The sequence below is a fragment of the Cyrtonyx montezumae genome, unplaced genomic scaffold, assembly GCF_038088225.1.
Source record: "Cyrtonyx montezumae isolate F1298 unplaced genomic scaffold, pur_monq_1.0 scaffold_23, whole genome shotgun sequence".
Taxonomy (NCBI): Eukaryota; Metazoa; Chordata; class Aves; order Galliformes; family Odontophoridae; genus Cyrtonyx; species Cyrtonyx montezumae.
The window spans coordinates 10365927-10382021 of record NW_027071970.1 but is presented as its reverse complement, the minus strand read 5'-3'; the positions used below and the strand labels follow the sequence as shown (position 1 = coordinate 10382021).

Below are 16095 nucleotides of genomic sequence, written 5' to 3'. Positions count from 1 at the left end.
TGCGATTAACTCTGCAAAGGCATCAAAAGACTTGACATATAATGAGGTTACGCCGTAACTATTAAAAACCAAACATGGTCAGGATTTCTGGCCCCATGCTTCCGAGTCCTGAAGAACTAGGTTTTCTAACTTCTTACAGCAATGACTTCCCATAACTCATCTAACTGTTCAGCTCTGTAAGTAAGGTTTGTCACATCCTCAGATTTAGGTAAGTGCCACTGCCTCAAAGTATTCAATCACTGGTTTGGTTTACCAAGCTGCTCCTACAAAATGACATGAGTTGATCTTACCCTACTGAAGTACTTGGCTGACATTTCAAATGAGATAATTCCTAAAACATGAACTATATATTACAGAAAGATGACATGCCTATATATGGGCATTTACTCATATTAAGCTTTACATAAGCACAAGACTCTTTTTAGAAAATACTTTTATTCCATAACTCCACAAATAAAACTCCTTTTTTAGGATTTAGGAAAGGTTTATAAATACTTGGACAGGACTAGCAGAAAAACATCCTCCAATTCAGCTGAAAGTAGCTAACGAATTGGACTAATACATTTTAGGAGAAGCAATGAAAAATATTTTGAAACACTTCACAATCCAGGAACATTCTGTACTTATAAAAGAACTATGAACAGTAATATAGCTCACTACATTCTGTCATAAACTGTAATACAGCTCACTTTTCACTAGAAATGTTAGTTATCTTAAAGGCAAAACATCAAATAAATATGTTTGCGTAGTGGTGGATGTTTGGTTTCTTTAAGATACACAAGCAAGGTATTTTCTTCCTCTTTCCCAAAACTTGCTTCTTACTCATTCACGTGATCTTGAAAATACTCATCCACAAGTGCAGATTTATCCTCTTCATATTCCTGCCAAAAAGAAAACAAAAAATGTAAAACCTGACTTCTCTAGTGGCTATTGAACGTTGCCTGTTCTACGATGCTTTAATTTAGAAACAACGTCCAACTTGTTCTATAAAACAAGCAGCATAACTTTCTGAAAAGCAGCTTGTTTCTAGACCTATCAAAAATGTATACATCAAAATCTAGATGCAGTTATTCCACATATTCAGAGAGTAGAAAACTGAATTAAAAAAAAAACCACATTATAGATTACTGGTCTTATTCCTCAGGATTTATGAGCTGAATGATAAAACTAAACAGAGCTTTGAACTGATTTTAACCCAGTGATGTTCCGTCATGCATTTTACATGACAGATGTATGAGAGATATAAATTAGGAACAGTTTTACAACACATGGACTCAAAGCAGACATTTTTAGGGGAGGCCTGAACAGACATGCAGGTAGAGATCTCAGTAGTATATCATCATCTTTTCTGATCTTTAAAATTCAAAGAACATATTTATACTATGATTTGTATTATGGATTCTTTCTAATTTTTCATCTTCAGAAGAACCTTACCTTTGGTTCTTTAAATTCAAGATCTTCTCCATACTGGATGGTAGTGTCTATGTGCTGCAGAACTATGTTTATACTTTCCTCATCAGAGCGATCAAAAGGTAGAAATCGAACCATACCATAGTCATCAATCTACAGCGAGGATTCAAAAGACATCAGTAGGGAAATACGTTGTCTCACTGCACCACTGCTGCAACCTACACTCAGCACTCTGGACAAGGAAAATCTAAGGCTGCTTAAAGCCAAACTGCAAGCTAATGGCAATTCCCCACTCTGAACTCCTGCTTATCAGTCCAAAGTTCTACCCAGTCAATAAAGCTGTCCCCCAGAATTGCTAATAGAACATGAGTCACATGAATTTTACTGGCTACAGTCCCAATGGTAGTATCAAGAATCTTACACTAACCAGAAACATCAAAAGCAGGCAAAAAGTAAAATGTTCAAGTGCCCGATAATCTTTCAGATTTGGGCTTTGCTAATAAATCTGTGTGGCTTCCTGGGGCAGGAGGAGAATGTTATAGTACACACAGTATCTTCACAGCAATGAAGTCAGTAACCACACAGTATGGTTTACAAGTATGCAGCTGACTTTAAGAATACCAGTTAAAAAGAAGTACACATACCAATCCACATATGGACTTAGTCAGTTTTTTAAACCTTTTGCTTTTCAATATATTGGTAGAATCTTCAATCATAGAATACATATCTGGATCTAAGTACCTGGGAGAAACAAAGCCATTGTCAACAATGAAATACAGAACAAATGAGTCACTCTGCTTTTACACAGCTACCAGAACCACCCATCATTCCGTGACTTTGAGTTTACATCACGATATTACACTACAGAGTAAGTAATGTTTGGGAACTTACTTTTCTATTTCCTTCTTAGCTTTCTTGCTCAACAAATCCATTTTAGTCATGATGTTAATCTGTGGAATCTCTAAAGAGATCATTGCACTGAGTGCTGCCAGAATTCCAGATATAAACTTAAGGAATATGAAAAATGTAGTTAAGTACAGAAAAGCACAAAATCATCATACAGGACACTCTACCACAGACCAAGCCTAACTTATGTATATATTGCATACGGGCACGAGGAATCCTTATCTCTGTTGGAAAAGGGAGGTGCTAAGGTTCCTGTGAAGGTTCCTGAGCTGTGAAGCATGATCTCCCACTGAAAAGGACATTAAGAAAACTCAAAGCCCTTCTCAGAATTCTTATTGCTAGACAGGAAAAGAGTCATTCTCTCTCTAATCTAAGAAAGCTCTTACAGGATAACAGAACAATTTAGGCTGAAATAGACTTTCAGAGATTATCTGGTCTGAGGCATCTGAAGACAGCAATTGGATCTCCCCCCACTCAGCATTCCTTCTTCTGGACTAAACAAACCAAGCTCCCTTTCTTGTTCTATACCAATATGATTATAAAAGTTTCTAAGAATTCATAGATTTCAAACGGATACCTTAAAGGATTCCACCATGAACTGAGAATCAACGAGAAACACTCCACAGACACGGAATTCCCACTGCTGAAGCTGTTCCACCAGCTGTTTCATCACTGGCAAATGCGTATAGAGTTCGATCTGACCTACGACACACTTTGCGTATCAGTATGCAGAAATGTAAAGCTAACAGAAACAGCTCAGTTATTAGTTATAGAAATATTGGTATTAAGCTTAATATGAATAACAGCTGACAAAGAAAGCAGTCTCTTTTCTACTCTGCCTGTATTTGGATGGAATCATACTGTCAAACTGGAGAAAAAAAAAAAAGCTACGTTTTCCTCTCTTGATCTCCAGTTACCATTTATTAGCAGTTGTCATAGACTTCCCCCAATGTATGATGCTACCAAAAGTCTGTGCTGTCACCCAAGTTCAACTGGAGCCAAGTTCGCTTCTGAAACATCTGGAAGTGACTCTTGACAACCATTAATAATACAAGAAATGTGAAAATGAGGCTGAGACCTCACCACTCTCTAACATGAGGAAATGGCCTTAAGCTGCATAAAGCAAGGTTCAGACTGGATGTCAAGATGAATTCCTTCATGGAATTAGAAGCTAGACACTGGATTGGGCTGCCCTGGGAAGCAGTGCAGCTTTCACTCTGGGACTGAGGGAGCACAGAGGCAGCACTGTGTTCTGCTCTCTGGTAACAGTGACACAGCCTGAGGTAACTGCATGGCCTTGTGTTAGGGGAGAGTCATCAGGCTGGTTATTAGGGAAACATTCTGCACCAGAACCAGAGTGTGGTGGGCATGGAACAGCTCCCCAGAGCAGTGTGCACAGCCCCAGGTTCAAGAAGCATTTGGTTTAAACACTCTCAGACATGGTTTGGATTTCAGGTGGTGCTGTGAGGAGCTCAGGATTGGACGTGGCGATCCTTACGGGTCTCTTCCAGCAGAGGATATTCTATGATTTGGTATTTTGGGTCACGATTTTGTGTTGGAACCAGCAGCATTTTGTAGTGTTTGGACCTGACCGCTTCATGGCTCTTTTCCAACCTCTGCGAGTAAAGTGTGACATCAAAACACACACATCTGTTCACCTGGGCAGTCAAACAGTATATAATCATCTTCCACGTGCCCGAGGCTCTCCTCCAGCCAGTTGAAGTTATTGGCAAAGTACTCCATGCAGAACACCAGGCCGCCATTGGGTCCGAACCGTAAGGAATCATCTTCCATAACATCATCCACCTCTATGAGCTCCCGTATATCTGCAACAACATCATGTTTATGGACGCGGGTAGCTCAAGGCTGCCACGATAAGCTCCTATCCCCCCAGCTCTCTCCGAACTCCATGCTAGGGCAGAGGACGCTCACCTGCCATGACGGGATAGCTGAAGAGCTCAGCGGCCGGGTCCAGGTTAACCACCTGCACGGCGCGGCCCAGCGCCTCGCAGTGCTGCAGCATGGTGGAGCAATACGTGCTCTGCAAGGCACACACACGCTGTCAGCGCCCGCTCGCCGCCATTCCCCCCTCCTCTCCGACCCTTCTCACCTTGCCGCTGCCCGCCGGGCCCATCACCAGCTGCGCGTATCGCGGCATGCCGCCCTCCGCGCGATTGGCGGCGCTTGGCCCCTCCGCCGCTCCGTAGCACGAAGGCCCAGCGGGCGCCTCCCGACTACGGGGCGGCTGAGGGTTCAAAACGCGGAGCTTCCGGACGTCTCGCTGTTCTCGCGAGATTTCAGGGGCGGCGTCGTGAGTGCGCGCGTGCCGCGCGGTGCGTGCAGCTGCAGCCGCCGCCTGAGGAGGAGCCGCGGCCTGAGCGGCCGCCCGGGTAACGCCGCGCCGCTGCGGCCTCCCTGCCTCATTTCACCCCTCCCGCGCTCCTCATGGCACCCTTCTCCACCCCGCCTGTCGCCCCTCGGACCCCCTGCTCCCTCCCGCTCCTTGCCGGATCCCAGCAGGCTGCCTGCCCCCCTCGCTGCTCAGGGCCCATCGCCGCCTCTCGGGGGGTCCCTGCCCCTCCCCCGGCCTCGGTGTCCCGGGTCTGTCCTTTCGGGTTTGTCACGGCTCCTCGTGGCTCTGAGTCTTCCACAAACGCAGTCCTGGTGGTCCCGGGGTTCCCCCGTGCGCTGAGCCCCGCTGTTGGCTCCTGTTTTCAAACCCCCTTATCTGGACACGTGTGTGTCTATAAACCGCTGCTGAGGGTATCGGTTGAGTTTGGTTGGTTTGTGTTTTTGTTTTTGTTTCCAATTTTTTACCATTGTCCCGAGGTCAGGTCTGGACTTTTCTGATGCTGATTTAAATGACCTGTCTTGTTTCCAAGTGCATCCTTTCCACACTGTGCTGCTATTACTCATCTATCACATAAAATACCTCGCGTTTCGCTTAAGTTAATGTAGTCTGTAACTCTGTGTTGTTTATGTGTGTCTTCTTTCTTTTTACATTGGATTTTCTTCCAATTTTTTTCTCCTTTATGTACTACAGTTCCAGACTTCTTGATATCTTTTGCATCCTCTTACCCCTTTTCATTATTTCTTAGCACCTATTTTTTTACTCCTTGATTTCTTTTGCTCTTTCAGTTGCATCTCTTTTCTCTAGGCTTTGTAGTTTGGTCAGTCTCTGGGGGTTTGTTACGTAGAGAATGATGTAAATAACTGTAATACAAAACACAAGCCCATACTCTTTGATTTTGTGACCTCCAGACTCGTGACATGGCCACAGATGTAGCTGAGCCTGTGGTCCCTGACTGCAGAGGAGACATAAGGACTGGTGCCAGGTCGGATGCTGACTACCCTCTTCGGGTCCTCTACTGTGGAGGCAAGTTCTGAAAGGGCAGTTGCCTATGGCAGTTCTTACGGTGGGGTGTTAGTAAGGGCAACCAAGCAGAAAAAGGGAGACAGTTGGAGGTTTTCTTCTGGTCAGCTTTGAGTGAGATAAACCATGGTCAGGATGGCCTTATAATCTCTCTGAAGTAGTTTGTGTGTTCTATCTAAAGCATTTCTGATGAAATACAAGGGTCTTCCCTCTGAGAGATGGAGGTGCTAATGGCCTTCTGTATATGAAAGCTTTGTTAGAGGAGTGGCACTCAGGCTTTTTGAGCAAAGATTTGTTCCTGCAGAAAGCTTGTAAAACATTTATTGCAGAATATCCATCTGAATATTAGTATGATAACGGGCAATAAGGGAAGTAATTGATGCTGTGTTTGGAATTATGCTTTACTCATATTTGTAGTTGCGTGGCTGAATTTTTAGAAGGAAATAAATAATCTTGAGGTCTGTGCATTAGATAAGTATGTTATTTTGCACTGGGTTTGAGTATTGTTGTAGGATTCCTATTGTGAGTGAGTCTGTGTTGTTGGTTTGGGTGTGTCCTGTAGGATAAAGGCCACCCAAGAAGATGGGCATCTATTGTAGCTGCTGTTCTGATAGATTTATCTTAATGCACAGCTTGAAAGCAAATGACTGAGAGAGGAAAAAATACAGAATGGGTATTAGTTGTCATCTTTTTGAATCAGCATGTATTTATTACAAGATGATGTGATGAAAGAAAACTTCAAAATAGCAGTTTAAATAGAACACTTAGGCTGTAAGTTGAGAACTCAGTCATAATTTCTTTTCTTTTCCCCTTCTTCTCCAGTCTGTTCACTGCCAACAGAGGTGAGTTAGTTTGTTTTGTTTCTTCTTTCCATTGTATGACTTCCATGATGATTCTTCTGATCTTTTCTGGCTTTCAGTTGTGGTGATTCTGTGCTTTTATCCACAGTCATCTTTAGGATGGCATGTGTCTTCCTGTGTGCTGGTGAAGCATTGGTGTTTGCTCACCTTAAGGAGAAATGACTGAGCTAAATAAATAGCAAATGGATTTTGTTGTATTTGTCTGTGATGTGTCTTGTGATTACTTTGCTAACAGTGTTCTTGTGGTCTTTCTTGTCTAGTACTGTGAATATATGCCTGATGTGACTAAATGCAGACAGTGGTTAGAGAAGAATTTTCCGGATGAGTTTGCAAAACTTACAGTAGGTGAGAATCTTCCTTTAGTCCCTGGCGAATATGTGTACTTGGACATATTTGGAAATTTTTGAGCTTGTACATTTCTCATTTCTTCCATCTATGTCAGAATTTAATCAGAACTTAGCCTGCTTTTGGATGCTGTGAGAAGAAGTCTGATTCTGTCAGAATAAAAAAACAGGAATAATTTTTGGCCTGTGTTAAGGTTCTTGCTGTGTCCACTCATCCATGCAGTTGCTTCTCGTCCAAGTGAATGTATCCATTTTTATGTCTTTGCAGTTTGCTGGAGGACAGGTCATTAGTGCTATGGTACTTGTTGATTTGCAGTTGCAGTGTCAGTAATTTCTGTCTCTTTCTGGAAATTGCACAGAGACTATTAAAGCTGTAACTGTATCCTTGATCTGAAGGTCACGAGCCTAATTGGACCAAGGACTTTAAGGAAGATGTAATATGCATCAGTTAGGGAATGCTGCACTAGAGCAGGCTACTTAGGGATCTAGTGAAATGTCACTGTACCTGATTTCTGATTTCTTTAAGAGCGAGTGTTAGTCACTGCTGACTTTGTTCTTTTTTTTCCCTCTCATTGTTCCTCTCTGATGTGTTTAAGAAAATTCACCGAAACAAGAAGCTGGGGTTGGAGAAGGCCAAGGAAATGCAGGAGAAGAAGAAGAGAAGAAGAAGCAAAAGAGAGGCAAGGTCTAAATAATTGTTTGTGGTATTGATTTATAAGCTGCTGGGGGCATCTTTTCCTGATCTAGGGGCTTAGGCTGTGACTCAGCTTCCTTGCTTTTTTGTTTTAGTTATGCTTTGACTCTGCAGAAAAAGTACCAAGTAAGTTCCTTTCAGTTAGCAGGAGAGTTTGCACAGAGGTATATGCTAACAAAAGGAATGAATAGTAGTAGCAGTAAGTGAAAAGAGACCTACATCTTTTATGTGTTCCTGTCATTGCTGTGGCACTTATTCAGACTGTACTTATTCTCAACTTAAAATCAGCTGGTGTGCCTCTCAAAATGCTCATTTCTGCCACTCTGCAGCTGTTCGTAGGTTGTTTGCAGAGTAGAACAGATTGCTTTCCTCTCTTAATGCCCCATAACCCCACTCTTGCCTTTTTTTCCTTCTCTCTCTCCAGTATTCACATAACAGAATGTGGTTTTACACTTCAGTACTACAACCTGTGCATTAACAGCTATCTCTTCTAGACCTGTGCTCTATCGAAGCACGGAAATGGTTTTTCTATTGTTTGATTTATGATGGAAAACTATGTTAGTTAAAAACCTGAATACGGTGGTTGTTAATACATGTTTGCCTGTTCGTTGTCACTTGTACTGTAGTGCTTCATAAGTGATGGTTAGTAGCCCACTAAGGTTCAGATTTTAAGCCACATATTCCTGCAGTTATGTTTATCTTTGTCCATGGGATATGTGTACAGACAAAAGTAACTTTAAATTTTCTATCTTGGGTGCTTTTTTCCAGACACTTGAGAACATTTTCTTTAAACATTAATTTATTTGTGTGGCACACTGTGGGTAGTTTTCAGCTTGGTTTTGGTTAGAGAATGTGTTTAAAATATTTGTGGATGAAAATGGAAATCCAGAAATGGAATCTTAAGTTTTGTGATAATTTAAAGTATAATATAAAATAGGATGGTACAAGATTCTTAAGAGAGAGGATGAGGATGAAAAGAAAGCAAACAAGCAAAAACTTAGTGCAGGTACTGACTGAAGAAACTTTGAGATACAAATTTACCATCTTAAATTATTATGTACCAATTTATAGTAATGTAGAATTGAAAGTGCTGCATATTTGGGAGGGGCGGGGAGTCACAAGAGGGTAGTCTGCTTGAAGTAAATTCTTACAGTTTTCTTGGTGAGAAAGCTCTAAAACAGAACTTCAGTTACCCTGAGGTAACTTGATGAGTATATACAAAGTTAGCTGAGATCGTAATCTGATTTGAAGAATCCTAATGAGTGAAATAAATCTTCTGCATGCCTTACTCTGACTAATGTCTGCCTAATATGTAAAGCATTCCTTCAGGTTGATCTAGAAACAGACAGTAAATAAGAAATTAAATCATGTGCAAGTTTGGCAGCCAACTGCTGTAGCTGGCTTCTGTTTGAGGTGTGGTGTTTTGATGTATTTGGGTTTTTTTCCTGCTAGCCTTTATATAAATCTGTTTTGTACTGAAGTCCTGTGTTAAACAGCAGATGAAGTTTGAAGTGTCAACATAGCAGCCTAAGTAGGCAGGGCTTCTTACTCTTACTAAAGAGACAAAAGTAATTTTCTTTGCCTTGGACAAAAACAAGTAACAATTCATTCTTAAAATCAATACCAAAGAAAAATCCTTGAGAGAGGGGTTAAATGTAGACCAAATGCAGTGGTTAGTGAGATGTGGGAAACACACATCAGGGTTCTGATGTGTACTTTGATGCACATTTGACATGTGTATGTTGTTACTTCTTGTAACATTAAGTTTTGACCTGGGATCTTTATAAGAAAAAAAATAGTAAATTAAAAGGTTCTGAGTGGGAGATGACTGACATACAGAATACATTTTTGTTTGCCTACACAGACTGGGAGATCTTTGTTTACAGGACTGAAATGCAGTCTTACAGTCTTTCTTCCTTTAATGTCATTTAACTAATCATGTAATATATTCTCTCTTAAAGGTGGAAGAGGTCAGATAAAACAGAAAAAGAAGACTGTACCACAGAAAGTTACAATAGCTAAAATTCCCAGAGCAAAGAAAAAATATGTCACAAGAGTATGTGGCCTTGCAACGTTTGGTGAGTTGACTTTTGTTAGGTGCATTTTCAGATGTGCTTGCCCTTCACCTCACCTTACGTAGTCTTAGCTTGTTTAATGTGAGTAGAAAATGTAACCTCTAAGATATTTCTTCTGATTGTATTACCTTGGGTGGTTTGCAGAATGTCACTTTCAATGGAAATTGATAAAGTTTGAACTTTAAGGTACCAGTGGTTGAAACAGGATGTGAAGTTTAGTTTTAAACAGGAGTAAACCTGGTACAATGGTGACTGTGCTTGAACTGTCCACTTTCCCATACGCAGAAATCGATCTTAAGGAAGCACAAAGGTTTTTTGCTCAGAAATTTTCCTGCGGTGCCTCAGTAACAGGAGAAGATGAAATCATCATTCAGGGCGACTTCACAGATGACATTATTGATGTAATCCAGGAGAAGTGGCCTGAGGTAATCAGCAGTTTCTTTTGGAGCAGCTCTTGGTTTTCAGTAATAGTCTGCGACATTTCCAGTGTTTTCAGGAGCAGATGCACTCTTTGGCAGCACAGGCTGTTGTGAAAATTCAGTGGTTGTCCTCCTACCTATGAACAGTTAGGTTAAGGAGTGATTAAAGTTGAGTGCTGTGTCAACTGTCCAGAAAACACTGGCTCCCTGAATGCAGAGTGCTCTAAATGTCTCCGTTACATGTACAGTGATGAGACATGCAGGAAGACATATATTTAATACACTTTTGTTGGGTTTTTTTTTCCCCCTAGGTTGATGATGATAGCATTGAAGATCTTGGAGAAGTCAAGAAGTGATGGTTGAAGACTACCTTTATTTAATTATACGGTTGTAAATGACATAGCCAAAGTGAGGCTTCTAAACCCTTTGGTTCTGCAGTGGCACTGTGGAGAGCCCATATCCTTGGCATCTTCATTCTGTATAGGCTGCTTGGATTTCTTTTGTTGTGATATTTGCCAAAGTTAAACTGGGGTCTGTCATGCTTACGCATGAAGCAGGTTTAAATAAAAATTTTGTTCTTCACTGAACACTGTTTCTGTTTTCTGTGGAGTTGCTTTCAATCCCAATCTTACAGGGAAATAATTAAGTTTTCTGCTGAGTTATGTATTGTATTTAAAGCACACGTCTGAGGTACAGCAGCATGCTCCTCTGACTCAACAACATAATGTCTGAGAAATAGAGTGGGGCAAATGCTCTCAAGATTTGCTTGCAGGAAAATACATTTAAAAAGATCGCGTCTTTGACGAGACAATGAATCTCTGTAGCTGTTCCATTATAAAGCTGAGCGGGGCGGTTATTTCCATTCGCTGACCTCCAGTTGGATTCACACGTGCCCACTTAACGCTATTAATTGTGTTTTTCTCAGCAGCTCCCACGCCGTGACCTCCTGGCCGGCGCGGGATTCGAACCGGCGGTCCCTCCCGTGGGATGGGCGGGGTTTGTACCCAACAGGGGAGATCCCAGAGGGGGGGGGTCATGCTGACCCGGAGTTTATTATCAGCGGTGTCAGAGTGTGTTCTGCTTGTTGTCCTGTGTAGAAGGGTCGAGCCAGCCTCAGGAGCTGCAGAGGCAGTATGGTCAGCTTGAGGAGTGTGGCAGGAAGCTGAACGACGTGGTGGCTGTGCACCAGTGCCAGCTCCTGGAGTGGATCATTGACCGGCAAGAAATGCTGAACTGAACAGTAAGCACCGTGTGGAGAAGTGCAAAGCATCCTTCAAAGTTCCTCTGGGTGCTTAGAACCACGGGTAACAGCACTGTGTTGGAGATGAAGAGCTACTTCCTACGCTTTGGCCTTAATGTTTGGCTTACAGTTGGCTTTCTGAGATAGGAACTTGAACAGTGGTACTGAAATGGTCTGATCTTGAAGTGGACAAGATAACAAGCACAGTTTAACTGGAGTTTGTGAATGGCTTCTGTGGCTTCTTTAAAACAAAAACATTATTAATCTAGTAAAATAAATATCTAGGGAGAGAGCTGTGTGCCCTGAGGTTCCGTTGCAGAGCTTTGATGTCATCCATGGGCCACCTCAGCTGGTGACTCTGTATGGTTTTGCCTGACAGCTGTGCTACTGAGGTCATAACAGAATTTGTATTCCTGGAATCCTGATTCAGAGTATGATCATTCATTTCTGAATCACATGGTTTTAAATTACTGTCCATCCAGTCATTAAGATCTCAGACATATTTGAGCTGTTTCCTCACAAGTACCTTCTGTCTTTTTTTCAGATGAGCTGAAGGAGAAGTGTGAAGTTGAAAAATCCCTAATCCAAAAGTTAAAGCTCTTAGAATCTCAGAATAGTGACAGTAAGGCAGCACTTGAAAATGCACAACAGAACTTGGAAGAGCTGGCTCAGAAAGTAACATGTGCAACTCTCCACTGTCAGGGTGTGGAGTCGGAGTTAAATAATGGTCTGATTTTGCACGTGTGGAATATTAGCAGGAGTTATTTGTTGGTTTCACTGACGAATAAGCATTTCAGATTAATGCTCCTGAGTTGTGTTTGTCTTTCAGTGTAGTAATCTTAAAGATCTGATTCATTAAAATAAAAGCTTTCCTAAGCTAGCATTTGGTGTTCACTTTCTGCTTGCTTAGTTTTGGAGAACACTGCTCAGTGCTCCAACTTGCTTCCAGAAGACACAGTGACAGCAGAAGGCAGCAGTGGCCCCTAAGACTGCACTGGTATTTCTCAGGTAGTTCCAGAAAATATTTCTTACAGCACTGATTACTATTAAGAGCTCTTAAATGTTCTGTAACCGTTTTAAGATTATGAAAATAAGGGTTCTAGGATATTTTTGTTTGCTTGCTGTAAATGGTTTGGTGATGATGTGCTTACTGGGACAAAGTTTTCTCCTTTCATGATATTTTAAATAAAGTTATCCATCCACTTGCTGGAGAAATCGTAGCTTTGAATCACAGAATTAGTAGTTGACACTTTTATTTCTGTTCCCTAGGAGGAAAATCGAAGTCTGCACTCCTCCATTTTGGAATCATCTGCTAGAATAGACCAGCTGCAAGCTAGGGAACAGGAGCTGCTTACAAAGCTTAAGCTGAGGGTAACATCTGTTATCTGTGGTCAGAATGCAGTGCAGTTATTAGTAACTATACCACGGTGTTTTATTCTCTGTTGATTCCACTGCTCTGTAATTCTTAGGCTTGACTGAGAAGGAAAAAAGTGCTCAAAAAATAATAAATTAACTTATTTTCATTAAAAAAATAATAATCTTGTTTTCTGGCTTTGGCTTTTCCCCCTTCTCTCCTGCCTCCCCCCAAAAAAGAAGAAAATCTGTGAATTAGCTTTGTCTACTGCCATAACGTGTTCTATTTTATTGATATTCATAGATGAAGATAAAACAGTTATCAAGGATATGTTCTCTATTTAATATTTCAGGATGAGATTATGCTTGAAGCAGCGGATTACATTACTGAGTTTACATCTGAATTCATAAAGCTGGAGAATGCACTGCATGCATCCATGGCAGAAGAGCTCAGTCTCAACGAAGAAAAGAAAGACCTCACGCTGAGACTGAAAGAATTGATACTTGAAAGAAATAAGCTAAAAGGGAAATGTTTATACCAGGCACATAATTCAGTGTAAACCAACGTGATTTCCTTTCATTCTGGGAAATACTATGTTTTCTTTTAAAGATGACCTCTGTGAACAGAATAAAGAAAATAATAAGCAGCAAGAGGAAATCATCCACCTCAAACGAGAAAATGTCTCCTTGAAGAAAGAGCTTGCACTTAATGGTAAGTGTGGGCAGTTGGCTTCAAGCCTTAGCTTTCAGAGGATCAGAGCCTTCAGAAGGATCTGTGAAGGATTTGGTTTTGCTGCTTTTTTTTTTTGATGGAAAAAAGATCACAAGAAAATGCTTTTGTTTAGTTTTAGGTATTTAATTCTACTGCTATAGATGTGCATAAGCAAATGTACTTGATTTGTGTCAAGTGATTCGTTTCAAGTGAGTAATTTGAAAACTATATGATGTGTTTTGAAACAGTTGAGAGTTTAAACAGAAAAGATTGACTTCTTCAGCTTGTCAAGTCTACACAAGTACAGACTGACATAGAACTGTCAACCTTGCAACAGGTATGACCCTAATTGTGTTATGAAGGCATTTTTCAACTGTATTGGAATGGTATAAAAAAGTAGAACTGTCCGGTCTTAATTATGAAAAAAGTCTTTTTTTCTGTTGCTATCTTGTTAAGATCACTTCAGATTGATGATTTGTTTGTTATTAAAATTAAAACCCACAATCCTTGTTTACACATGCTTTTGTCCATTCCTGTATAATTGTATCTGCTTAGTTCTGAAGTGAGTAAGCATTACCCTCATGGCAATGAAGTGGGGCACCTTGATGAGGTAACAGTTTGTCAGTGCTTGTGTTTGAACAGAAAGTGCTGAGAAGTCATGTGAAAGGCAGCAGGAGTTGGGTACACTGGTGCACATGTGCCCAAGGTGACTTGTACAGAATAAAGGAGCATGGTATAAAACAAAAAGGTTTTCACGAGACTTCAAACGAGACTTTTGACCTGTGTTCGTTTGAGCTTTGCAAGACATGTTCAGTTTTCCTATTGCAAATAATTAGTATGTTATCTTTCATGTTATCTTTGTAAAATACTCAATTAGCATTCCTTGTTCTAGAGTTCTGCAACATTTGGAATGACATAATAACACTATGCTGAGCATCAAATAGAAATAATGATACTCTGGTTTTGGTTTGGGGTGGTTTGCTTTTAGAAGACCACTGCAGTCCTGTAATAGAAATCCTGTCTGTTGCTACCCAGTGTTTTCCTAAATACATGCAGAGGTGGCCTTGTAGATTTGGAAGCTTTGACTACAGTTAGACTGCAAACATATAAAACTAGTTATTTAGGGGAAAAAAACACCAAAACAATAACAACAACAAAAAAAACACATCAGTACAGGTACATAAAAGCAGTTTATAAGAGTATTTCAGTGATATTTCTGAAAGACAGGTAGTGTGTTAGTACCTGATGACATATTATTGCATTCCAGAATATGAAACAGCACCATAACTTGCAGCTTCTTCACGTCTGCTTGGAGAACCCTCAGGAATTAAGGCAAAAGCATAGAAAGGAGGCACATGAGAGGAGGTACAGAAGTCTGTCGTTTTGTTTTTACACTGATTTAGTCTCTTAGAGAGACTACTTTTCAGCCACAATTAGCTTTCTAGTGTAGGTGTGTGCTTTGTCAAGGTGGCTTTGCCGGATTCAACCACAAATTTCCACCGTGGTTGTCAAGTACCTTTTTAACATGAGCAGACCACTGTGAGCATCAGATGCAGAACAGAGCATCGTAGGGAGGTCAGGCAGTTTCTGATTTGTTTATCAATTTACCAGTTTTCTGGTGTTTAGGCTGTAAAATCTGGCCCACCACTTATCCTTTAAAAAACAAAGTTTAGTTTGTTTCCAGATTAGGAAATGGTTGCGCACCCTGGAGGTTCAAATAAATTTACCAAGTGAGATAAAACACAAAGGAGCTCTCAGACTGATGTTGCAAAATAATACTCAGGTATGTGCAAAATTCTGTTGGGTTTTGTTGGGATGCAGCCACCTGTTAACATATGGGCTTCTGTAGAGCCATGGCTACAGCCTCTAGTTAGTTTATAGCTTTTCCCAGGATAATTGTCTATGCTCTTTAAATACACTCTTTCTGATGGTTTCTTTGTCATGCTTTTTGTAGTGTGTGTATGGCATTCCCTGATAGTGAGACAGACTCAGTTAGGACTGAGGGCACCCACGGGATGTGTGAGGAACGTGGAACTGCACAGGTTCTGAAAAGTGGGGTAAGAATCACCTGTGAGGTGTGTGAAGTAGATAACACGCTGCTACTGGATGCATCAGACTTGGAGAAAACTACCTCAGCACACATACCTCAGTGTCAGAAAGTTGTGAAAGGCTTGGCTGGCTGTGTGGAAGAAGAAGAAAAGCAGGATGTTGCATCAAGTTCTGATGAGCTAGACAGCAAACTATTTAATGAGGCAAACAACACAAGGCCATTGAGAAACAGAGAGATATCTGAGAACAAAGAAGAAAGCAGAGACCAGCAAAGTTTCGAGTCATCTTCACCTGAACATTGGCTTAACATCAGTTACAGTGCAGATTTGCGAAATACCTTGGTCCAGAACAGCATCACATCTGACAAAACTGGTCATGAAAATAAAACCTGGGAAGAGAGGACTGGAACTCAGTTTAGCCAAAAAGTCAAAGAGACTCCTATTGCAACTCACAAATGTAATGCCATTAGTAATAACCGTAACGTGAATGAAGATGCAAGGTGGGAGGTAATATCAGATTCAGAATGGCTGAAGATTTTCAAACCCCAAAGGGGAAATGGAAATAAGTGGCAGAGAAATAAGTGCAACTCTTTCAAGACTGCAGAAGAGATGGAGAGTGCCAGTTCTAAAAGGTTATGTACTTGTTACGTTTAAGAAATAG

The 16095-nt window shown here is 41.0% G+C and overlaps 2 protein-coding genes across 2 annotated transcripts; one reads left to right on the top strand and one right to left on the bottom strand.

Moving 5' to 3' along the window:
• Nucleotides 1-418: 418 nt before the first annotated feature.
• On the bottom strand, nucleotides 419-4514 carry GPN3 (GPN-loop GTPase 3). Its single transcript, XM_065739178.1, has 8 exons — nucleotides 4427-4514; nucleotides 4249-4357; nucleotides 3975-4142; nucleotides 2894-3018; nucleotides 2302-2417; nucleotides 2055-2151; nucleotides 1435-1563; nucleotides 419-881 (listed from the first exon to the last, which is right to left on the bottom strand). Exons 1-8 carry the CDS (start codon nucleotides 4472-4474, stop codon nucleotides 819-821), a joined length of 855 nt encoding a protein of 284 aa, XP_065595250.1. The 5' UTR covers nucleotides 4475-4514; the 3' UTR covers nucleotides 419-818.
• A 106-nt stretch (nucleotides 4515-4620) lies between these two features.
• On the top strand, nucleotides 4621-10665 carry DENR (density regulated re-initiation and release factor). The gene is made up of 8 exons (XM_065739177.1): nucleotides 4621-4706; nucleotides 5578-5692; nucleotides 6512-6531; nucleotides 6810-6894; nucleotides 7490-7573; nucleotides 9549-9665; nucleotides 9948-10087; nucleotides 10393-10665. The coding sequence occupies exons 2-8, from the start codon at nucleotides 5587-5589 to the stop codon at nucleotides 10435-10437; spliced, it is 597 nt and encodes a 198-aa protein (XP_065595249.1). The 5' UTR covers nucleotides 4621-4706; nucleotides 5578-5586; the 3' UTR covers nucleotides 10438-10665.
• The last annotated feature ends 5430 nt before the right edge of the window (nucleotides 10666-16095 follow it).

Coding starts and splice junctions, on each gene's coding strand:
- GPN3 (XM_065739178.1), bottom strand. CDS start 4,474: ATGCCGCGATACGCGCAGCTGGTGATGGGCCCGGCGGGCAGCGGCAAG. Junction 4,143..4,248: donor CAGCTATCCCGTCATGGCAG/GTGAGCGTCCTC, acceptor ATGTTGTTGCAG/ATATACGGGAGCTCATAGAG. Junction 882..1,434: donor TTGAATTTAAAGAACCAAAG/GTAAGGTTCTTC, acceptor TCTTTTTGGCAG/GAATATGAAGAGGATAAATC.
- DENR (XM_065739177.1), top strand. CDS start 5,587: ATGGCCACAGATGTAGCTGAGCCTGTGGTCCCTGACTGCAGAGGAGAC. Junction 6,532..6,809: donor TCTGTTCACTGCCAACAGAG/GTGAGTTAGTTT, acceptor TTTCTTGTCTAG/TACTGTGAATATATGCCTGA. Junction 10,088..10,392: donor TCCAGGAGAAGTGGCCTGAG/GTAATCAGCAGT, acceptor TTTTCCCCCTAG/GTTGATGATGATAGCATTGA.